The 25,310-nt window shown below is 40.4% G+C and overlaps 1 protein-coding gene across 3 annotated transcripts; it reads left to right on the top strand.

The window, feature by feature from the left end:
- The first annotated feature begins 881 nt into the window (after nucleotides 1-881).
- Nucleotides 882-25,310, top strand: ptpa (protein phosphatase 2 phosphatase activator). 3 transcript variants are annotated; one of them, NM_001201142.1, is given in 12 exon segments: nucleotides 956-982; nucleotides 3,770-3,879; nucleotides 4,138-4,224; nucleotides 4,360-4,485; nucleotides 5,367-5,484; nucleotides 6,228-6,327; nucleotides 7,959-8,083; nucleotides 16,330-16,430; nucleotides 21,055-21,059; nucleotides 21,062-21,093; nucleotides 21,095-21,162; nucleotides 24,701-25,310. In NM_001201142.1, coding segments are annotated over 12 exon segments (972 nt in total). In that variant the 5' UTR covers nucleotides 956-957; the 3' UTR covers nucleotides 24,776-25,310.

Raw genomic sequence — 25,310 nt, 5'->3', positions numbered from 1 at the left:
TTTCCAGCACTGCCGTAACCCTCTTGGGCATGGAGTTCCCAGAGCTTCACAGGTTGCCACTGGAGTCCTCTTCCACTCCTCCATGAGGACATCACGGAGCTGCTTGGCCAGTCCATAACCTTCACCCTCAGCTTCTTTAGCAAGGCAGTGGTCGTCTTGGAGGTGTTTTGGGGGTCGTTATCATGCTGGAATACTGCCCTATGGCCCAGTCTCATTTATTAGGACATTTATTTTTCGAAGAAAATAATTCAATCCAGTACGGGTCATTTTTACCCACTTTTTTTTTGGTTCATGCATTGTAGGGTTAAATATCAAAAATCTAAAAGGTGTGCGTCATACCTGACACCTAGTCGAACACTTTATAGTTGGTTTTGTGACTGTCATTCCCTTCAAATGCTATTGAAGTTAGAAACGTGTTTAACAATGTCGTATGTAACTTTAGAGACGGTCCCTTAATTTCCGCATATCCGCGAATATCGAACGTCCAACTTCAGACCAACTTTATTCCAGTCTTTATTGAATGGGGTCCACACCTAGAATCAGAGTCGACTCTAATAATTTGCAACATTGAACAGCTCTAACGTTCCATATGACGTCAGCAGAACTATCTTACATAAACCAGTGCCTCAAAAGTTATATAATTAACTATTTTAAAAATAATTAACTCATATATCCTACATATTCGCTGGAAAGTGTACGAATATAATAGACACATAGGTAGTATTTGTAGATAAATGTATCTTTGCTTATGTTGTAAAACAAAAAAATGCAGGTAATATACAACATTCTGACATTATATCCATTTTTACAAATAGCTTTAAGTAAATGTAAAGAAAGCAAAAAGTGAAGGAAAAAAGCTAAGTAAAAAAAAAGAGCCGAATATTCATCGTCTTCACTACGTGTTACACGGAGGTTAAAGTTTAAAGGTCATGTTGTCAAATATTGCCCTCAGTAAAAATGGCGGAGACTGAGAAGCAGGCAGGTAATTTTAATGAAATAACACTTGCATCCTGATGAAGATCATTCTAAATGTCGGTATTTACGTTTGTATACTGAACAATTAGTATACAACACACGTTTCGTTGTGTGCGTTTATCTTCGTTTAAAAATAGGATTTTTAACCACTACGCTTCATACAAGTTCATCGTGTGTATCGCTAACTAGCAAGCTAGTTTATATAGTTAGCCTTGTTTTTCCGTCCACCCGTATTCCGACGAATCTCCGCCTCTTGAACTAGGATTGGATAGTAAATTCATACTCGCAATCATTCGTCCAATCCAAGAGTGCTGTGAAGTACTAGCCAATCGGAACATAGGAAGGCGGCTCTTTTTAGTCAATCCTAGCGCAGGAGGCGGGTTTTTATGGATACGCATCTGGTTTGTAGCGTCTTAGCGCATTATTAACCATGAAGTTTAAAGTGTTACATTTGTTAACCACGCTATTAATGATATTGCATAGAATATATGTTGGGTAGGCTGCACTATAAATACTGAAATAAAATGAATCCGAGCTGTTTTTTTTGTTTTATTTATGTCAGTTTCAGCAGGAGGATGCTGAAATGAGCTAATGTGCTAATGTGTCACACCGCTGTTAAGTCATTAGCGTCGAATATATTTGTCATATTTTATATTAACCGTCAAGAAAAAAAAAAAAAACATTTTCGTGCTTTTCATGATGTTTTAAAGCATAGTTAAAGAGCCATAATGTAGACCACAGGGGGATTAATAATAATAATAATAATGATGATGATGATGATGATGATGATGATGATAATGATGATGCAGAAAGAATCTGTTTATTGTCATATCATGACCTCCTGACTCAGTCAAATTTACAGCCATAACATTAAAACCACTGACGGGTGAAGTGAAGAACATCGATTATCTTGTTACAGTGGTACCTGTCAAGGGGTCAGATATATTAGGCAGCAAGTGAACAGTCAGTTCTTGAAGTTGATGTATTGGAAGCAGGAAAAATGGGCAAGCATAAGGATCTGAGTGACTTTGACAAGTTAGACGACTGGGTCAGAGCATCTCCAAAACAGCAGGTGTTGTGGGTTGTTCCCAGTATGCAGTGGTTAATACCTACCAAAAGTGGTCCAAGAAAGGACGACTGGTAAACTGGTGACAGGGTCATGGGCACCTGAGGCTTGCTGGATCATGGAGCAATGGAAGAAGGTGGCCTGGTCTGATTAATCACGTTTTCTTTTCCATCATGTGGATGGCTGGCTGCGTGTGTATCCCTTACCTGGGGAAGAGATGGCACTATGGGAAGAAGGAAAGCTAGCAGACGCAGTGTGATGCTCTGTGCAATGTGCTGCTTTGAAACCTTGGGTCCTGGCATTCATGTGGATGTTATTTTGACACGTACCGTCTACCTAAACAGTGTTGCGGACTGAGTACACCCCTTCATGGCAACGATATTCCCTAACGGCAGTGGAGGATGATGCGCCCTGCTACACTGCAAAGAATGTTCAGGAATGAGCTGTTTTGGTTGTAAGAAGGGGAACTTGCACAATATTACACAGGTGTTTTTAATGTTATGGCTGATCTGTGTATCTGGCAATGGCAGTGATCTTCACACGCTTACCGGAAGAGTTCTATGAAGTTCGGTCAAAATCGTCAGATTCTAAAACCTGAAAGCTCTATGCGTAAAGTAAAAAAAAAATAAAAATAATAAAAAAAAATATATATATGGCATTAAAAAATTTTCACTGCTAGATTTATGTACTTGTATAATAAGTTGCAAAAAAGATCCTGGGGGTGTATAAATTCATGACTTCAGCTGAACCTGATGTATTGGAAAACACCTCAGTATATTCTGAAATGGATACTAGCTGTAATTAGAGTTCGCTCTAGGTCCCTACGTCTAAGTCGCTCTCGTTCACATTTATTTCCCCTCTCTGTTGACGCCTTTCCGTGGCTCTTGTGTAACTGTAGTCTGCTGAATTCTTTCTTCTTATTGGCTTGCTGCTGACGTGTTTCGTGTAAACGAGGCGTATATGAGGATATGACGTGTAAATAAGCCGACTCGTTGCGCTTAAATCGCTGCTTGTTTTGTTCGACGTGTTCCGGTTTGTTTGTGCATTCCCGGCGCACACAGCTGTGATGAATAAGGTCTTTAAGAGCTGCTGGAAACTTCAGTTTGATGTAATGGTAAGAACTACTTGAATTGGCAAAATCGCAATTGCACGAAATAGTTTCGCGTGGTCTTTCACAGTGATGTTTGCTGCTAAACGAGGCCTTTTAGCTGTACTCGTGTGCGTGAACCGAAGAGGGCTTTGGGTGAACATGCATGGTGATGGTGTTACATCACGTGTCTCGGCCAAATCTGTGGTGATTTTGAAAAATCGCGAAATCCTCAGAATATCGCGGAGTTTTCTTCGATTTCGCGTTTATTTCCACGCTCGCAGCATCACGAAATCCTGCAGGGACTGATTTAACACGCTAAGCACTGAGCTGCTGCATCAAAAACCGTCAAAACTATTAATGTCCTTCCAGTTCTTCAACTTTACACTAGACCTTACATGTGGGTCTGGCCTAGCTGTGCTAATCTGGGCGAGTTGCTCGAATACGTTATCTGATTTGCGTGCTTCTGGATCACTTTAGTGCAGTTCCTGAACCGAATCCACCGCTTAGGTCATCCAAACAGAGTAATAGTTATGTCTGCATGTGTTGTTTTTTTTTCCTTTTTACACGCTTGCTTTCTCTGAGCGTGACCCATGCACGGCTCTCTAACTGTGCATTTTTTTGTTTTGCTGCTGTCTCAGGCGCCTCTCCTGAAGATGACGGGCCTCTCCTACCGGCCAGCTTCACCTTCACGGTGCCCAGGAAGGAGATTAGCATGGTGTCTGACATGGGCAAATGGAAGAGATCTCAGGTGCGTCAATCTCATTCATGTTTATCAGTCCATTGCATGAGACGGTTTGTGCCGTTAGTTTTGTGCTGGGAGCTTCAAAGGTAACGTCACTAACAGGTGATGGAAGAGATTGCACAATGCTAAGCTGGCAGCTAGAAGCTTCCGTTACTGCAAAACTGTAGAGATAAACATAAGACAGAAAAGGGATCAGAGGAAAAATCATAGATGATTTGTAGCGAAAAAAGCAGGAGTGGAACCGAGCGTTATTTCTGTGTGCAGGCGTATGCAGACTACATTGGATTCATTCTGACTCTGAACGAGGGGGTGAAGGGGAAGAAGCTCACATGTGATTATCCTGTTTCAGAGGTACAGCCCAAATCATTGATCACACCTCTGTCTCACTGTGCACGGAGGACAGTTCTCACGTGTCCTTTCTTGCTCCCCGCTCAATGATAATGTTGTTGTTTCTTTTTTTCTTATCCTCCTCTCTGTGCATTTCAGACAGTAGAAAAGTTGATGTCTCTTTTGGGGACTTTGGATCGCTGGATAGATGAGACACCACCAGTGGACCAGCCGTCACGCTTTGGCAACAAGGCTTACCGAACTTGGTACTCCAAACTGGAGCAGGTACAGGCAATGCTGTTTTATGAATTTATTTATTTATTTATTTGTTTTGTTTTTTTTAAGTAACCTGGCCACTTTATGACTCTCTGTGCTACACCGTGCTGGATTATAATTACTGGTCGACCCCCGTGTGTCCAGTACTAGTGAAAGCCAGAACCGTTCTCCCTGCCTCTCAGCGTCATCATTTCCCACTCGTCTTGCCGCTAGTGTTAAACTCTTAAAGCAAAAAATGGAGGAGTTTTTCAAGGTCCGATTAAGTTTCATTTGCTAAACAAGATTTCTAGGCTTTCCTCTGTACTCGATGAGAGTGCTATTGACGAGTACAGCGAAAGCAGTTCTATCCGTTTTTCGTGAGTGACGAGTGGTCCGATATCCAGGGCAGCTTGCGATTTTTCAAAACTACCGCAGGTTTGGGCCGAGGCGCGTCATGTGACGTCATCGCGACGCGCGTTTAGCCAGTGCCATTTTCGAGTCACGTGCATCGAACATGAGTACACCTAAAAGGTCTCGTTTACTAGCAAAGGTCGCTGAGAAAGAGCGTGAAGAACAGGTTCAAGTAGTTTTTTGCAAAAAAAAAAAAAAAAAGCACAATGTACTCCACAAATTTTAGAAAATAGGCTGAAGCAAAATAAAGTATTTTTGTCCACAACAATCACAAAAAAACAACAAATGAAATCATGCACCGGAAGGATGGTTACATTTAAACTATCGATAGCCCGTGATGTTTCTGTCTCCGACTCGGGAATGAAAACGGCTCGCTCAGCAAATTTGTTAATCACAGAGTTGTTACTGCACCGTGCCATAACACTGTCCAGTGGATGCTGTCTGTGTTTATTGTGAAAATGTAAAGATATACAGTGATAATTTACTGTGTGCGCGTGCAGGAAGCTGAGACTCTGGTGTCTGCTGTTCTTCCTGAAGAGCTCGGTGCTGCTGCTCCAGAGGTCGCTTTGTACCTGAAGGAAGCTGTAGGCAACTCTACAAGGATTGATTATGGCACAGGTGTGTGTGTGTGTGTGTGTTCTAGTAGAAGAGCTTTATGCTGCACGGTGTGCTCTGTAGTACACACGGGTGACGTATTAAAGGTAAAAGAGCATGCGGTGTGTTACAGGCTGCGAGGACATCAGTTCCACATGTCTGGAACCCGATTCTTCCAAATGATATTATGACTTGTGTGTGTTTTAATGCTGGAGGAGTGTGTTAGACTGCACTCGATCACTCCACTCGCTCTCGTAGGTGTTGATTGGGAGTTGTTCTAGCGACTGTGAGGAGGAGGGGGGGGAGGCTTTATTCATTTATCAATCATCAAGCGTTATTAATTATTGCTGTCGGTCTCAGTGTAGATGAGTTCTGCCAGACCAATCGGAAGAATATCCATTTAAAAATACATGCTGTAAGCTTCGACTCTTAGTTTCTTAAATGTTTAAAATATCCACATGTATGTTTATGAAACCGTTCTTAGTCATGCATGCTTGTGTAAGAACGGTTATTGAGCAAGCTGGGTGTTTACTCCAGTTTGTGGATGTGCGTTATTCTGTAGACACTTCCACTAGAGGGCACTGTTGAAGTAAAAACAGCACAGAGCTTCACAGCAGCTCCGTAATCAACTGCGAGACATCAAGTCAGATAAATCGATAGTCCAACGTTGTCTTTAGTGTCTTAAGGCTCTTTTTTTTAATAAAATGTGACATTTTGGCTGTACATAGTATGTAGGCTAAAGGGTGTGTGCGCGTGTGTTTTTGCAGGTCACGAAGCTGCCTTTGCGGCATTCCTCTGCTGCCTTTGTAAAGTAGGAGCTCTGCGAGTGGAGGACCAGCTGGCCATCATTTTCAAAGTCTTTGACAGGTCAGCAGCGACACCGAAAGATGTTTTCGCCTTCACTGTCCACAGCAAATATCAGTCCTGAATGAGAAATCCACCCCAAGTGACTTGCATGTTAATATTTTATAACGAGATTTTTAACGGCATCCAAGATGATGAAATTCTAAGTAAAAATCTTTTTTTAGGTTGAACTTCTTTCACCGACATGCTGATCTATTTTCATATCGGTTAATGGTTTCCTAAGATACTCATAATGCCATCCGACTCCCTGTTGATTATTAGCACCAGCAAGATTTGTCTCTCGCGTCGTCAGAGAGTGCGATGCAGCGGCACTTTAGTCAGTCCTTCCAGGATTTTGCGACTTTTCCGACCACAGAAATGAACGCAAAATCGAGCAAACACGACAGTATTCGGAGGCGCTTGCAATTTTTCTGAATTGGCGCAGATTTTCTACAGATTTGGGCCGAGACGCGTCATGTGATGTCATCACGACACGCGTTTAGCCAAAGCAATCTTCGATTCACGTGCGTCGAACATGAGTACAGCTAAAAGGTCTCATTGGTCTCGATTCTGCCAATTAGTAGTTTTCCACAAAGTAGTTTTCTGCAAAAAAAAGCACAAAAAAAACTCAAATTGCATCGCAAATTATGAAAAAAACCACGTCAAAATCATCTGTATGGACCGTTTTTAGTCCTTTATTCTGTCCAGCTCTCTCAGCTCCTAACTGTAAACTCGAACAGATCAGCTTCCCAAGCTTCAACATTCATGCTAATACCACCATCAACACCATCAAGCTCGTCGTCTTGTAGATTGCTAGCTAGCTGAGCAGAATCTCCGCCGTAACTCGGCGTACATCGCGTTCTGGACCCTTGAGTTCAGCCACTCCCTTGAGCCTACGGCAGTGGCTCAGGGGTTAAAGGCTCTGGGTTACTGATCAGAAGGTCAGGAGCTCAAGCTCCAGCACTGCCGAGCTACCACTGCTGGGCCCTTCTACAAGACCTTTAACCCTCAATTGCTCAGTTGTATAAATGAGATAAATGTAAGTCGCTCTGGATAAGGGCGTCTCCCAAATGCCGTAAATGTAAATGTCAATGAGTTCTGCGTTTTTATCAGTTTGTTTTGACCCCTTCTTCCCTGGATTTCTCATTAATATGACTTCGAATGGTGCTGGAATATAGTGAGTGGGAAAAGAAGCTCTTGCTGTTTTGGATTTAGGAGAAATTTGACCAGTAGCCCTTATGTTTGAGATCGATTTACATTTTTTATTTATTTATTTTTTTCCTCTCTCCCATTACTTTCCATTATAACTGCGCTAGCAGTGTCCCTCTGTGTCATCAGTGCGGCACATAACCACTAATTTCTCGCAGGAAAATAATGAGTAAACACCGCACAAATATTTCAGTGTAAACATATTTAATGTGTTTCAGAGTGGTGTTTAAAATATTTTTTTTTCAAGTTTCTAATATGGAAATATACATATATTTTTATAATCGAGAATGCAGAATCCCCTAAAGTGCATTCTGTTTTTACGCTTTTACTTGGTGCTTTGCCATCGTTAACACAGTAAATGTTCTGAGCGTTTCTGTTGGCAGGAAGGACAAATCCAACATGTTGTGTTCCTTTGCATATCGACCTGTGTGCTGTGATTGGTCCAGGTATCTGCGTGTGATGCGGAAGCTGCAGAAGACGTACCGCATGGAGCCAGCGGGGAGTCAGGGCGTGTGGGGGCTCGATGACTTTCAGTTCCTGCCCTTCATATGGGGCAGTTCCCAGCTCATAGGTAACTGCTTCTGCGTACACCGCCATTGTGGCTTCTGCTCTTTTGTGAGGCCCATGTGACCTCCTCATTCACTGAACATAAATGTAAATGAAAACACATGCGCATGTGCATTTTTAGTCAGCGTGCTCAGTAATATATTCGAATGCATCCTGCTCTGGCTGCAAGTCATTCATTAGCATGTCCACCGTCGGTGCGTATTCCTGCTAATGTGATCCGAGTGTCTTCACAAGAAACACTCGGCATGAAGAGTCAACTCTTCTGCTAGTCACCACTGTGCAAATGAACCGATTACTCATAATTAAACAAGTTGTGACTCGGTGTTGATATTTGTAAATATGGTGCTGCCCACAGAATTAACCATTAGTTAGCCATTTATGCTAAGTATAAACACTGCAATGTTAGTCATATGCTGTCTCTTCTTATAAGTACACTGAGGCATCTGAGGAAAATGTAGACGTTCTTGACAGTTGTGCTGTTCTCGCCGCCACTGAGCTTTAGCATTACCTGTGCTTAGCCAGGATCATGTGTCCTAATCGTTAGCTAGCTCATGCTCGGCTTCAGTGTTATCCAGTTGCCTAGCGACGGTGTTCTTTTGACTAGGAACTTGGAGCATATTGTGTGATTAAAAATCACAAATTCACAAGTACTATCAGGGCTCTGTGGTAATGTTGTTTAGGAGCACTTGTGCTGTTAATTACAAAAATTTAGGAGCAAAAGTTTACCGTTTTTTTTTTTTTTTTTTTTTTAGAGATGGTAACGTTAATGTGCCACAATATAATGCTCAAGAAGGCATGAGAAAACTTGACCTTGTCAATTGTGACAGAATTTAGGAACATAGTGTGAGCCATGACACATTGATTTACCTTCTGATAAACTAAATTTAATATTTTCAGTTAATTTTACAGACTGTATGCAAAAATAAAACATTAACCTGTTCCACCTTGTAAACAAATACAATAAACATCAATGTTCAGTGTTTGAAGTCTGCTCCTCTTAAATATGTTTAAAGCTACACTATTAGACATGTCCACTGTCATGGTTCTGGGCTGGAGTCAGTTCTCAAACTGCTCTGTGTATATTGTGTATATATGTGAATAATCTCATATAGGATGTGATTGGGTGAGTTCATTTACCCGTCAGATGCAAAGCGCTTTAGTTTAATCGAGTTAATTACCGATGCGCCGATTAGGATTTTTACAGCCGATACCGATCCAGATACCAATCTTTTTTTGTTTAAGCTTTAATCAGGAGGTCTGTCATAAACAGTTAAATGTAAGCTCTCTGCTCATGGTCACTGTTAATTGAATTAAAATAATAGCAATGAGATAGTGTTGATTAATTGATCAATAAACAAGCATAAAATATTTATTTTAAAATATCTTAGAGTCCTAATTAAAAGTAGACTAACACAAAAATGATCCATATTAGGAAAAAGGCTAATAACCTTCTATGGAAATAGCGAACTAAGCTTAATGTCAAATTGATATGAAATGCAACCCATAGTAATTAAACATTTCATTTCACATTTTATTAATTTTAATTTTTTATATTAAATTATTTATTTATAACTAAGCACATTTTCTGTCTTTATATTTTATTAGGTTTTTCAGATCGGGTTCAATATTTTAGGGGATTAAATCAAAACATGAAAATTGGAGTTGACTTTTCTGGTGATATCTGGCAACCGTGAGCTTAAAATATTTCACTTACTACTGATTGACTATTATGTGTCAATCACGTGCCTGAAATACACTGTAAATGTCCAACGCCTGGGACAAAATATTAATTTCTTTTTCCCAACTGGACCAAGAAGCCCAGTGCTGGTCGTGATATTACCGTAGTTGGGTGGAATAAAATCTAATATTTATCAGTATGGCAATAATAAAATTACTCAGTCTGAGCAATGCATTGTATCATGAGGTATTATTGAAGTTGTAATAAGAGTGATATTCCTTCATTCATCTTCAGTAAGAACTTTATCCTGATTGAGGTCCTGGTGAATGCAGGTCAACAGACATTCATACACTAATTCACACCTAGGGGGAAATTAGGGACAAGTTTTTCAGACAGAGGTGACCGCACTGGTTCTTAGTTCAACCCTGAGCTCGAGTTTCTTTCTGTGTAGAGTTTCACCTGTTCTCCCCATGTCTGCATAGGTTTCCTCCCCATCCTCCAGTTTCCTCCCCACTGTCCAAAAACTTGTTCGTAAATACCCACGAGGTGTGAATGCGTGTGTGCATGGTGCCCTGCAAAGGTCTGGCTTCCTATCCAGGATGTGTCCCTGCCTCACACCCAGCATTCCCAGGATTGACTCTGGACCCACCGGGATCTGGACCAGAATAAAGCAGTTTTTCCTCTTCTGCCTTCATTTACTTCATCTTCCGCTTCCTCTCTGGCTGTTCAGGCTTGGGCTCTTGACTGGTGTCCGAGTTGAAGTAAGGAGTGAAACTTTTCTGGGTTGGTGTGCTGAATTCTCAGTTTAATGTATCTGCTCACTATCATGTAACTGCTCCTCCTCCATCAAGGAGGAACGGTTGAGCGTCTCCCACTGACGCAGCTTGATCCTGCAGCCGAGCTCCATGGAGTAGCGTTGTGGCTTTCCAGTGGACTAGACAAGCATCAGATCCACCACTGAGTGGTAGAGTCTTTGTACTCTCGAATGCTTAGACCATGGATAGTAAGGGAACACCCTTATAAACACCCTTTTGCTGTTATGATCTGCTGTGAACGAGATGCATAACTTCTGGAGGCAGTCCTGAGGAATCTTAATCCATTCCTCATGAGCAATGGCCTCTAGTTCAGTAATATTCTTGGGTTTGCGTGCTACAAAAGCCTTCTTCAAATCCCACCAGAGATTTTCTATGGGGTTGAAGTCAGGTGACTGTGATGGCCCTGTAGAATCTTCTAGGACTGCTTCTGCAACCAAGCCTTGGTGGAATTTGAGGTATGTTTGGGATCATTGTCCTGTTGGAAGGTCCAATGATGCCCAAGCATCCGCTTCCTCACAGACGGCATGATGTTTTCTCCTCGGATTTCCTGTTACTTCAATGAATCCATTTTACCTTCCACATGCTGCAGGTTTCCAGTGCCAGAGGATGCAAAGCAGCCCCAGAGCATCACCGAGCCACCACCATGCTTGACTGTGGACAATGTGTTCTTTCTTCATTCTTCTTCCTCCAGACATACCACTGATCCATCATGCCAAAAAGTTCCAGTTCTGTTTCATCGCTCCACAGAACAGAATCCCAAAACTTCTATGGCTTATTGATATGATTTTGAGCGACTTTTCCTGTGCTTTTTGGTCATTAATGGTGTACGTCTTGGAGTTCTGGCATGGAAACCTTCTGCGTTTAGTACACGCCTTACTGTTCTCACTGAAACATCAGTTCCTGTTGCCACCAAGTCTTGCTGCAGGTCTTTTGCAGTCACTCGAGGGTTTTTCACAACCTGCCTTCTCAGAAATCTGGTTGCAGCCATTGATTGCTTCCTTTTTCTGCCCCATCCAGTTATTTCATGAATTTTTTGCCCCTGGCCAGTTCAGGTATTTCGTACATTTTCTACCCCTAGCCAGTTCAGGTATGTCATGTGTTCCAGCTCAAGCACACCTGGTGCAACTAATGAAGCCCTTGATTAGTTGCATCATGTGTGCTTGAGATAATACCTGTTTTGTATGTTTATGCTGTTGTGAGTTCTATTCAGGGGGTTGAATCATTTTGAAACTGGAGAAATCATTATAAGTTGTATTTTCAGTTGAATTGGGAGAAGCCACTTGAAGCATTCGAACTGTTTCATTTCCTTTCGTTTGATTTGTTAATTGTAAACAGCTGAAAGTCTGTAACTTCTGAAAATAAACCTGATTTGCAATGGAGGTTGAATAATTCTGATTGCAACTGTAAGTGGGCTTTTGAGGAGTTTTGTTAACTTGATCGTTACGTAATACAGCCTTTACATAATTGGGTGGAGCACATTTAAAATTCCTGTGTGACAAACTCAACACATTATTATTATTTATTTATTTATTTATTTATTTAATATATTTTTTTTGTCAAGAATGCCAACGTATCTTGTAAAATCTCTGAGAGAGCATTTTGGATTTTAACTTGATATCGAGCCTGATCAAAACATCTTGAAGAAATGGGTAGCAGCATTATAACAGAAAACAGTTCTGACAAATTTTAGCAATCGATCAATATTATTGATGTACCCCCAAGCCAAAAATTACACACTTCAAACTCATGGTTAGTGTATATTAACTGTAAAACATACTAATCTATAAATGTTTTTTTTTTCTCCTCTGATATATAAAATAATGTGTGTGTGTGTGTATACTTTTTGTGTCAACTCATCATTTAAGTGTTTCGACCGTGTACTGGCGCTTTAATTCAGCACGAGCAGCGCAGCAAAAATAGGCTCCCGCTTCACTGCTGCTCACATGCTGCTCCTAAAAGCACTCATTCGTTAACATGCACGTCAAAAAAACCCCAAAAATGCTCTGCTCTGCTGCAGCGTGCAGTGTGAAACAGGCTTTACATTATCTGTAACTTTAGGTCGCTTAGGAAAGAAGTCTCCGTGTTCTTTTCATTCTCTCTCTCTTCAGCGCGCTAGTTCGCTCCAGGTCACGTGACACCGAAGCGCAGTGAAAGGGAGTGATTGGCGGCTAATCTAAACTCTGCAATAAAGTTAGGAATGTAAAGATGAAGTTTAATTGGTTATGTAACGCTGGATAGAACGGTGGACCGGTCAGTGTATCAGCTCACAACAGGCACATACTGTGCAGTAATGAGTGAAAACCGGTCGCACTACAACAATTATTTTCACTCGCACAAATGCTCCCAAATATACTTTGAAGTCGCACAGATTAAATTTCATGAGCACATGCGACCAAAATTTTTATCCTTGACTATTTTAACACACCATTTGGTGTGCACCTCTTGAGCGTCATACACAGCATAGTAGTTTATTAGCCTTGGTCTTAGCTTTGTTAGTTCTCAGTGCTTCTTAAGCCGTATTTAGATGGTGACGTCTATTAAATTTTTATTTTTATTTTTTAAATTGACGGCTTCCTCTGAGTTCAGCCTCTGGCATCGAGAAAGCTATTATTCAACATGGGACGAATGAGTTTCCAGCAGCTTCCAATAGTTTCCATGCCCATCATGTCCACTACTGTGTACAGAATACGTTACTGGAACATGCATGTATTTCTAACACCGTATGACATCATGGCATAGCTAGGCAAATATAAAGTGAGCTTTTAATATCTCATCAAATCAACTGTAAAGGACGGAATTACCCGATATTCTTGTCGGGGAACCTTTTAACTTCCTAGTACACATTTTAGTCATAGTAGAGTTGTGCGGATGGGTTTATATGACCATATGAGACACCGTCAGAATTAAGGAGTACTCCAGTATTCTTTTAACCTGTTCTCTATCCGCGTCATCTGCAGAGGGTGCGTCTCAATCAGCTCCCTTGGTCAGGAATCAGTGTCTCGTCTACACGAGTTTGAGCACTGGTAAGGACCCTGGCTTTGGGACACTGATAACTCAATTTCTGGTGACATGGCTTTGTACTTGCGTTGTAAAACGTCACCAAAAATGGAAAAACTTTCTAATATTTACATTTTATACGTCATATAAATGTGTTCGCTTAATCACATGCGTTTCTGTCATGGTTATAAGCAGGATCGTAGGATAGTTAGTGGATTTTAAAAAAAAAATATATATATTTTTTTAAATCATTAAACACAAGTCATTAGTGACTTAAACAAACCGTATATAGAATTTTAAATAAAGTTAAAAATCGCTAAATTAAGAAATCATCTGAGAGCTACAACAACGATAACAAGCTGCTTACATTTGTAGACGAAGTCAGTTGAGAGTTCGTCCGCCATTAGTTTTATTTATTAATTTATTTAGTTATTTATTTTGAGTTGAGAGGCTTCAATATGATGTCATTTCCAGTAAGGGAACATAGTGAGCATCGATGCTCTCTGGTACATTGTGGGAATTTTATTTTATTTTTAATTTTTATTTTATTTTATTTATTTTTTTTATAGGAGTGAACGTTCGAATGCACTGGAAGGATTTTGCAATCGATGCAGCCCTTAAAACAGCTGACTCCCCAATCAGTGCCCTGACTACTGAACTTGTGTGTGTGTGTGTATACACATTTTTATATATATATATATATATATATATATATATATATATTACATACACCCTAGGGATGTCAAGATACCAAAAATCTAGTAGTCTGTACCGATAACACCAAAAGTACTCGATACCAAAGTCGATACCACAGTGTGGTATAATATTTATATATATATATATATATATATATATATATATATATATATATATATATATATATATATATATATATATATAAAACAAAAAAAAAGTGTATATATATTTTTTAAAAGATTAAAACCCCCCCTGGAGGACATTCTCCTCTGGCTAATACTTGCAAGAAAAGAGAGCGAGAGAGAGAGGGGGATATTTTAGTTATCAAACACTGTCTGATGATGAGTGGAGGCTACAGTGGAGGTGCACTCCTAAACGAGCACTCGCGCACGCACACACACACCCCTTATACTCTGAATGCAAGCATTAGTTTAAATTCACTGATATGGTGGCAGGCCAAAGATTTATTAAAAGCATGAACATTTGAATAATTATTAGTGACATGAGGCTACGTTAGCTGACAGGACACGGGCTGAATGGCGATGCATGGTGGTCCATTAGGAGGTAGTTTATAACATTGCAATGCGTTAGCGTTGTTAACAAATAACAGGCTAGCGCTAACTTTACATGGAGCATAACGTTAGCTGGTTTCACGGCTACAATGCAGCTGCCTCAAACAAACATAATTTCAGTCTTTCAGGTGCTTCGCCAAATTCCAGGTGTTTCCTCGTTTTGTTTGAAATGAACGATAGCATCAGTTGCACCATTATGTTTGTTGTCATCTGCCTCGAATGAGAAGTATTTCCATATTCCATACCACTTTTCCTCTCAACGAGTCACGGTGGAGCTAAACTTCTGTAGTTTTTCCCGTGTGCTTGTGGTTGTTGTTGTTGTTGTTGTTGTTCTTCTTCTTCTTCTTCTTCTTCTTCTACTTCTTCACCACTTGTGGACCGAGTAAAACACTTGCGTGTATTTGCTGCCCCCATCAGGTCCGGAAGAATTGCCACCTTCATTAACACTGGTACCTACGCTACTGCAGAAAAACAAGTACCGTCACGTTATAAGAATTTTGGTACAGTATCGGTTCTCATGACATCCCTATTACACACACACATACGTGGTAAGTTAAGACCATTATTAGGTCGTACATTATGAACTTATATTATAAACTTGTATAACATTATATAACATTAGTTCATAATGTACGACCTAATAATGGTCTTGGCATACCACGTAGTCTTGCCTAAGATGTCTTTCTCTGAGTTGGTGAAACTGCTTGGGGGCAAAGCGAGCAAAAATTTTGAAAGCTTTGCACGAGTTCTCTGAATAAATGTAAGTAAGCTCTGTCTCTCAGCAACCGCTGACACTGGTAATAGTACAGTTTTTATTGTAATTTTGATTTTTTAACCAGTCTGACCAGTACGTTTATATAAAAAAAAAAAAAAAAAAAACACATTTTAAAAGAACAGTTTGCTTGTGTCAGGTGGGGCAGTGTGAACATGAGTCGTGTTTCCCAAAGTACTAAATCAGACGGCTTTCTTTTAAAAACTGGTGAACTAGGCCTTAGATCTCGTAATAAGGGAATTTCAAACATTTGTTGTGGTGTTTTTATTAATGAATTTATTTTTTATGTGATGAGAGATGTGAGATTCTTGTCAGTGGTGAATTGAGTACTCCAGTGTTTCTTCAAGCTAATCTGTTTAATTCATACACTTCTTAAACATATTGTTTTGATGTTACATGATACAGCATCGCCCAGCTCCGTTGGGAACTGTACAAATCCAGTTGGTTTCATCAACCAAAAAAAAAAAAAAAAAAAAGCCCACTTGTTGATTTGAACACTATTACAGGATCTCGTTTTCCACTTCCCGGATCCGAGCTTAACTTTATTTAGAAGTGAGGCAGACTTTGTTACCGGCAGTAAATATTTAGGAGCGTAAGGTAGCCATCTGCTGGTGACTCTGAGTGTGTGTGTGTGTGTGTGTGTGTGTGTGTGTGTGTGTGTGTGTGTGTGTGTGTGTGTGTGTGCGTGTGTGTGTGCGCGTGTGTGTGTCTCCATCGCAGATCACCCCACTGTGGAGCCGCGGCATTTTGTGGAGGAGAAGGTGGTGAACGACCACCATCAGGACTACATGTTTATGGAGTGCATCAAATTCATCAATGAGGTGTGTGTGTGTGTGTGTGTGTGTGTGTGTGTGTCTCTCTCTCTCTCTCTCTCTTTCTCTCTCTCTCCCCCCCCCCCCCCCTCTCTGGTGATGTCTTCCTTCAGAAGAGCCTGTTCTAAATAAAACCCCGAGACCACAGAGGGAGGAGGTTTTACTGGGAGGAGGAAAAGGAAAGAGTTTAGAAGGAATTATGGGATTCAGCATGAGACAGTATTTTCCAAGAACGTATTGGAGAAGGCAGTGGATTTTTACATCGCCAGAAGAATTTCAGACCAGGCTGAGGCATATCTGCTTCCTCAGCTTAACTGACTGAATAGACCCGCTATCGTCAGCAACTCCTTTTTATTTAGTTGATTGACTTCAGAGAAATGAACCGCTTCTGTCTGTTGTCTAAATTGGCCGTGTTGAACGCCCATTAAATCTACAATAAAGGAATAGTTTGGTGGAATTCGACAGTTTTCCACTTGGTCCGAATGTAAATAATCCAGAGGACTGGTGTGAATGTTTGCTTCTTTAGTCTTGCCCTGGCGTGTAATCTAGTAATCTAAGTCTTTCTCACCCAAAACCCTTTTCAATAAATGTATATAAGTTACATAATGTCATATTATTTAAATAAATTTAATTGAAGTTCAGAATTATACAATTATCCATTTATTGTCTGGTCCAACTCCACCTCCACCAAGACATTGTGTTGTGAAGGCAGGCGATTTTGTCTCATTTGTTTTCATTTATTTGTGAAATGATCTCGAAGAAAAAGTTGTTTTCGGCGGTCTGGTAAGATTGCGTTCACATTTATAGCCTACTCTAAGCCACGCCGTGTCAAGTACATGAAGATCTCGTTGCAGAAACGAGCGAGCTAGACTTCCACTATTTCTATCTCACTTCATTTGGTTAAAGAGAAAACTGTGGGGGTTTTTAAAATACATTTTTCTTTCACTGAATTATTCCTTTAACGGTGTGGCTGCACATGTGTTCGTTTAACTCTGAGCGAGTGTGTGAAGAGGAGAGGATGCTGCAGCTGTGGTCACAGAATGACTCAACTTCCCAGAATGCAGAAAGGAGAGTAAAGGGTGTGTGTGTGTGTGTGTGTGTGTGTGTGTGTGGGGGGGGGGGGGGGGGGGGGGGGGGATTTACAGCACAATATAACATACACATCACACCCACACACACACACCCACACACACACACGCACACGCATGCTCTAGCTGTCTCCCTCTGTGTTCTGTAAGTGCATGTTTGGGCACGTCATGCTCTGTAGTCTTAAGAGACCGAGAAACTTGGCCGAGCTCCCTGACACACACGTGACACGCACGTTACTCACACATGCTCGTTTAACACACACACACACACGCAGTGAGTGTCTCTCTCTTTCTCGGTCTCTCTCCCTCTATCTCTCTGTCTCTCAGGGAGGTTATGTGTGGAGCACTCGGCTCGCGTGAGTCATTTCCTTCCCCACATGCTGCTGTGAATCACTGGGTCCCTGAGCCCCTCCCCCTCTTCCTCATCCTCCTCCTCCGCCTTTCCCTCCAGCTCTGCTGGGCCCCACTGGAAAGTCCAGCTTCGCAAGGCAGTCTGGGAAAGTGTGTGTGTGTGTGTGTGTGTGTGTGTGTGTTCTGTAAAGCCACACAGCACTCCCATTCATGAGCTTGTCTTTCCTTAGGGCACGGAAGCCCTACATCAGCCCTTCTCCACTGCTACCTCTTGAACAAGCCTACAGCCACAAGTAATATTACTACTGGTACCGAAACTCTGCTAATCCTCACGTTACAGCTCGAATTACTAAATACAATAGGCAAAGAAAGGAGTTTATTGAACATCACGTAAGGATGTTTGTAGTAAGAGGAAATATAAGCCTAAATGAATCTGCTTTTATCCGTGTTTAATTTTATCATGAGAATGTTACATTCGCTGTCTGTTGTACGGCATTAATACAAGTATGCGAGCACTGAAAACTCGCACAACGGAAGCTGGATTATTCAAGTGACTTTATTAAGTAACTTCACATTAAAACGTTTCCACTAGGCTCAACAGAGAACAGACTAGAGATGTGGAATTAGTTTTCCTTGTAGTAGTCTCACAGTGTGTCCAATCAGCTATGAGCAACTGATGTTCAATAAGCACTGTAATATAGTTTTAGTTCTCAGCCTGGACAAACATTTCATGTCTCTAAAGCTGTAGCACAAACTATAATTCTCTGGCACAAATAAGCACAAGTAAACTGAATTCATTCTCAGATTTTAGGATCCATTTTGCACCAATTCTAGCGATTTAAAAAAAAAACTAAAAAAAAACCACAACGATATTTGACTGTTTAAAATAAAAAACAGTGGAGTGTAAGTCTGACCCAAAGTTCCACACTAAACAACGAAAATTAGCTGCCATTATCTTTAATTATTGTCCGGTTCAAGTTTTTTATTTCTGGCCAGGACGTCCCACTCATTCAATAGAGCCTGGGGCTTCATGTCGGTGCTTTCTCACTATACATAAGCGTATAGCGTGTTTATAATAATCGTATAACATTGCATATGATCTTCATCCATCCATCCATTTTTTGTACCGCTTTTAAGAAACATGGTTGTGGGGGAGTCTGGAGCCTTTCCCAGGGGACACCCTGGATGATTGCGCAATTGTGCACACACACTCGCACACCCCTTCACACACTAAGGACCATTTTGAAATGCCAATCAGCCTACAACACATGTCTTTGGACTAGGGGAGGAAACTGGATTACCCAGAGGAAACCCTCGAGGCACGGGGCAAACATGCAAACTCCATGCACACAAGGTGGAGGAGGGAATCGAACCCCCAGCCCTGGAGGTGCGAGACAATCTTGCTAACCCAGGGTGTGGGCAATCTTATCAGGAAAGGGCCGGTGTGGGTGCAGGTTTTCATTCCAACCAAGCAGAAGCCACACCTGATTCCACCTGTTTAATCAATTGATCTTGGCTTTCAGTAGACTCAGGTGTGGCTTCTGCTTGGTTGGAATGAAAACCCGCACCCACACCGGCCCTTTCCGAATAAGATTGTCCACCCCTGTCATTACCACTGCCCCCCTGTATATGATATATAAACTTGTATATGCACATAAATACTGAAATGTGTGCTTGAAGTCACTTTAACTCATTTTATAATTTTATTTCAATTAACTTTTTCAACACTTCATCTCCCTGAATTTACATGGAGTGAAAACAAAGACACGAGCGAGAGAGAGACACTAAACACAGTCTATGTTATAGAACACCAAAAAAAACCTTATGTATTGTCGAGGGCACAAACACAACAGAATTGATCAGATTCAGCTATTTTGTTGAGTATTTGAGCTGCTGTGAAAATGACCAAAAAACACCACTCCTCTATATATCTTTTACCAGCAAATAAATAAGTGTTTCTGTCGGTGACTCCCCCTCTGTGGTGATTGCGTCAGGGCAGCCAGCGGTCAGTGACACAGATGGTGTTTTAAAACCGAGGGGGTGGTGGTGATGTTGCTCACAGTTATATGCAGTCGGCGAGACTGACAACATTATGATCCTTACAGTTGTCTGTTAAATTGATGGGAAATGTAAGATGATTTTTTAAAAAATGGCAGAAAACCTTGAGTTCAGTTGGTTCTAGTTCTTGTCTTGAATGTGCAGTGAAACGCAGTAGAATTACTGTACTTACATGGCAGGGCTTTCATTACCAGTAATGACTACACACTCCTTCTCTTTTTTACGTCTTCCTCTTTCTCTGATCAAGTTCTTCTTTTTTTAAAAATTTTTTTTTTTTTTTTGTGAAAGTAAGTAGTTTTATTATGAGTCATAAGGGTGACTGAGGGTCATATTTACCATGCAGATTTATTTTACCCATAATTACTGCTTGTGTGTGTTGCAGCATTATTATTATTATTTTGATATGTTTTTTTTTTTTTTTTTTTGGCAGCCTTTTGCCTTTCCCTTTTTTCATAGGCTTTTGAAACAGCCTCATTGTGCGATTTTGTGACTTCCTAGCTGTGAGAATGAGAAATATGTGTGACTGTGAGGAAATAAATATTTTTAATATGTAAAAACCAGAAAATAGAAAATTTTAGTATCATTGTCCAGCAAAATCCACCCTACATCCCGTGCTTTGAGTAGGACGTAATAACCAAATATAATTCTGAACCTTTAACTAGCAAATGTTCAGCTAACTTTTTTTTTAAGTAATTGGAATTCAGGTGATAAAGGAATTTGACAGACCTAGAAGACACTAAAGAGGAAGAAATACAATTCAGGAGACTGAATATCAGCGCGTCAGTAATGCAGTATTGCCGTAGTAATGCGTCATGTGTTTGTATAATAAATCATTTTCTTAACCCGTTCACAAGGAGGCAGTATCTTAATTTTATTAAGAACTCCTTTATCCACAGTAACGTTTTTCTAATGTTCAGCGAGTCTGAATCCTTGTGCCAACGGTTTTCTGCCATTGTAGTTCGTCCAACCTAAAGTGTTGACGTGTTGCTCATTCTGAGATGCTTTTCTGCTCACCATGGTTTTAAAGAGTGCGTATGTGAGTTATCGTAGCACTGAATAGTCTTTGAAGAGTGAAATGTGTCCAGAAAGCGCTAGAGTGTTTTTAATGTATCTTTCTCCTTTCTTATTTTTTCCAGATGAAAACGGGACCGTTTGCCGAGCACTCAAACCAGCTTTGGAACATCAGCGCCGTTCCCTCCTGGTCCAAAGTCAACCAAGGCCTTATACGAATGTACAAGGCTGAAGTAGGTTTCCTTGTGATTTTGTTTATTTGTTTGTTTATTTATTTATTTATTTTAAATAATCTAGATGTCACATATAGCCATATCATGGTTTAACTTATTTATTTTTTTTCATACTATTATATACTTCCTCACAGCCTGCAATGGACAGCATTTAAAAGCACCTACATTTAATCCACTACGCTGTATTATGCAAAAACGCTTCACGATGCTTCTGCTCTCGGTTATATCCCCGTAATCTGATCTCTAATGTCTATGTGGCATGTTTACCGGCAGTTGGACTTGAGTTCCTCTTTCCTGGGGAAATCCCAGCATCACTTCTGGGAAGTTGTATTCTGGGTGGAGAGAAAAAGTAGTAATAGCTGCTCTACATTTCCTTATTTTTATATTCCTTTATTCTAAATTTGTTATAGTGACTGTTTATCTTTTAGTGGAACCAGAACAAGGCACATTGGAAAGCACATTTAGTTCCTGATGAGAAAGGGTTAAGTGTAAGAGTGCGTGTGTGTGTGTGTGTGAACCAGAAGGCCCCACCCCCTCTTCCAGAGCCACATCCTGTGTTAAGAGAGCAGGCTGTTCCCCTCCCTTAAGCAGAGTGCTGGGCCGAGGGGCCGGTGTGTCTGCGAACCTCCCAACCCCCATCACACGCGCGCGCATACACACACACACACACACAAACCTCACATTTTCTCTTCTGCTCCTTAAGCTCTGTAGTCGTGAGAGTGCCTTATGTAGCTGACTCCTACTACAATTAAAAAACTTGGCACTCTGATTAAGAAACAATTGAAACAGATTTTGTAAAAATAAATAAAGCCCCCAAATAGTAGTTAATAACCGATAATGATCTTTTGTGTACATTGCTGATGTTTTCCCGCTTCTCCCAGACCACGTACATACATTTTCATGTCTTAAGAAATGGATGCGTGTTATAACCATGTAACGCACACTCTTAAGAAAAGCCTGTGTGTGTAAAGCCCCCCTCTCTATCTCTCTCTCTCTCTCTCACTCTCTCTCTCGCTCTCTGTACTGTACCATTGTATCCTCACAGAACGCACGAAACATAACTACGAACCCAAGCATAGTCAAAGTCGTTTCCTGCTAAAACAGGAAGTAAACACATTCCCATGTGCTTTAATCACAGGTGACCGTCAAGGCCAACATAGCAACGGCACGAACAGGACATGCGTGTGAGCAGCGTTTTAAATTTCCTGAATGGGGAGCTGTGCAGTACTGCGTCATTTCCTGCAGCACACGCACTGACCATATTAGCAGGGAGATGCACGCTTGTACACTTTTAGACCTCCATACTTTGAGAGGGTGACTAATAAAAAACAAAAAAGGTTTTCCTGTCAGCCCAAATGTAGTCAATGTTTACTTTTACACCGGAGCTACAAGGCTTATCACGTGACTACACGTCTAAATTACACACTTGGAATTTGGACGTGCTGTAATCAGTCCTAACGTTCACCTTATATCCAAGTCTAATGCTTGCCTGTAGTGATACCGATGTCCTTTTCTCCAAACTCATCGTACACACTGCTAAACCGGTAGCTATACTGTAGCTGCATTAGCCTTATAAATCTTGGGCAACGAACATGTCTTTGCTGATCGACTAAGTTTGATGGGAAAGTGCGTAAATGTAATTTAGTCGGTGAAGTATTTAGTCGGTGAAGTCTTGCTGTCTGTAGTTATCTGATGGTTTAAAGGTATTTTCCTCAGCATTAGCCTTGTAGTGCCAGACTTCTTTTCTAACGAGAATACACATCTGGAAAGCTTGGTAGTGAGTCAAGGCAAAAACAGGTCTAAACACCACTGCGCCCATGGACTTCCCCTCTAAAACCACCCGTATTTCCTGTTGTCCGTGTTCAGTTACCGTCCAGAGAAGTAACATCTCAAAATGGACACTTAACAGAACTAGTTCTGCCTTGCAATTATCCAACCGGATCTGAACAGATTTATCCGTAAATCATTCACGGTTTGGGAACACTGTGGTGTGCTGTGAGAGCTCCTGAGTTTGTGTCAGTTTATATATGAAGAGACTCACTAATCTAATGTAAACCTCGAGTGATTGGTTTCAAATCGTAGATGGGTTACTGTGGTTTTCTATACGGGTTACGCTGCCGAGTTTAACTAGTTTATTTGATATATATAGATACACACACACACACATATATATGTGTGTGTGTATATATATATATATATATATATATATATATATATATATATATATATATACACACACATATATATGTATATATATATATAATATATATATATATATAATATATATATATATATATATATATAATATATATATATATATATATAATATATATATATATATATATATATATATATATATAATATATATATATATATATATATATATATATATATATATATATATATATATATATATATATATATTAGTACCACTTAAAAACCATAAAGATGGCTTTGAACTTCAATTCATATGAACAGTTATGCTATGAAGGATAGGACTACAATTGCTGTGATAGCTTTAGGACTGCAATTAGCACAACCAGTTTTGTACTCAATTCTCCATCAGTGAACAGTGGAGAAGTTCAACAAAACAGACTTCGTGTAAAAACTGTAATGAATTCTCCTGGTTACGCATTTGCACTATATGACCATGTAGTATTAGCACATTTATGCAAGGGATTTATTTATAATCGCACTATCCGGTGTTGCCCAGATGAGGATGGGTTTCCTTTTGAGTCTGGTTCCTCTAAAGGTTTCTTCCTCATATCGTCTCAGGGAGTTTTTCCTTGCCATCGTCGCCTCTGGTCGCTCATCAGGGGTAAATTTATACATTTAATATCTACATCCTGGTTTGAAAGAAAGCAACCATAAACGAAGCGGTTGACACGCTGCAGTGGCTGAGCTGCATTACTGGAACATTTAGTGCAAGCCACCTTAGGAGGTGCTGTTGCACAGTTTATCATTTTATCGTTTTTTCCAGCTCTCTGTGAGATTGCATTGAGATTTTCTTATGTCGCTACATGTAAGTAAGCTGCGCTGTGGACACACGGGGAAATTACAGCTGATGTTACCATTTTACCAAAATGTTTGCAAATCCAGCCAGAATTTTGGCCTGTGAAACTGTTTACTGTTTATAAATGAGCCTCAGTGTTTGTTATTACTACATGTAATCTGTTCACATAGATACATGCTTAACTAATGTCTTATTTATTGTTTTTGAGCTATCCTGGCTTACATCCATTGTACCATATGCTTACTGGCAGTCAGATAGTTTTCACAAGTTCCATCCCTCACTTGAGCTCCGCCTTCCCGAAGTATTGGCTTGATATAAAAATCTGAAACTGAATTTCTTCCCCACTTTATCCCCTTCCAGCTTTATGCAAAACGTTCTCGTTGGAGTTTTTTTTCCAATGTGTATTCTCATCAGAGTTGACGTCTGGCTACTTCAATATGAGCAGATTGTTTAATAAAATAAAGCAAAGCATTGACCCCTCTCTCTTTCTCTCTCCCTCTCACTCTCACTCTCCTCTCTCTCAAGTGTCTAGAGAAGTTTCCCGTCATCCAGCACTTCAAGTTTGGCAGCCTGCTCTCCATCCAGCCTGTGAAACCGTGAATGACCGCGGGAAGAACCAGTCTGAGAGCACTAACAATTCTCACCCAATTCAACGACCCACCCAAATCGCCCAGCCATCATCCAGAGTTCCAATGTTTATCCACTTCTTAAACGAATAAACATGACTACAATCAAAACCGTAGTTCTAACAGCAATTCAACATGGCTGCTGTCTCCTAAATTATAGCATTCACAAGAGGATAAATTTCTGTCTCCGTGTAGGAATAACTCTAGGCCACGGTACCATAATTAGTATCTAATTCATATTTATTTATGAATATGTATATATATGAAAAGTAAAATTTGCCTGAACTGATAAGTCTTGGTTTTTATTTGCTGTACTAGAAAACATGCAGTGGGTCTTTTTATTATTATTTTTTTTCCATTTAGACTGTAATGATCCTTGACAAATTGATGATTTGTGTGTGTGTGTTTGGAAAAAGACAGTTACTCGTGTGGCCTGTATGTGCTGTACATGTAAATTTTTGTCATTTTGTCTCTGTAGGATTAATAAACCGTCAGCCGTTTTAGTCTTG

This window comes from Ictalurus punctatus, chromosome 28 (genome assembly GCF_001660625.3).
Source record: "Ictalurus punctatus breed USDA103 chromosome 28, Coco_2.0, whole genome shotgun sequence".
Taxonomy (NCBI): Eukaryota; Metazoa; Chordata; class Actinopteri; order Siluriformes; family Ictaluridae; genus Ictalurus; species Ictalurus punctatus.
Note: the sequence above shows the minus strand (reverse complement) of the source record. Positions and strands in the feature narration are given on the sequence as shown.

Coding starts and splice junctions, on each gene's coding strand:
- ptpa (XM_053676791.1), top strand. CDS start 3,844: ATGGTGTCTGACATGGGCAAATGGAAGAGATCTCAG. Junction 6,328..7,958: donor ATTTTCAAAGTCTTTGACAG/GTCAGCAGCGAC, acceptor TGATTGGTCCAG/GTATCTGCGTGTGATGCGGA. Junction 21,163..24,700: donor TACGAATGTACAAGGCTGAA/GTAGGTTTCCTT, acceptor CTCTCTCTCAAG/TGTCTAGAGAAGTTTCCCGT.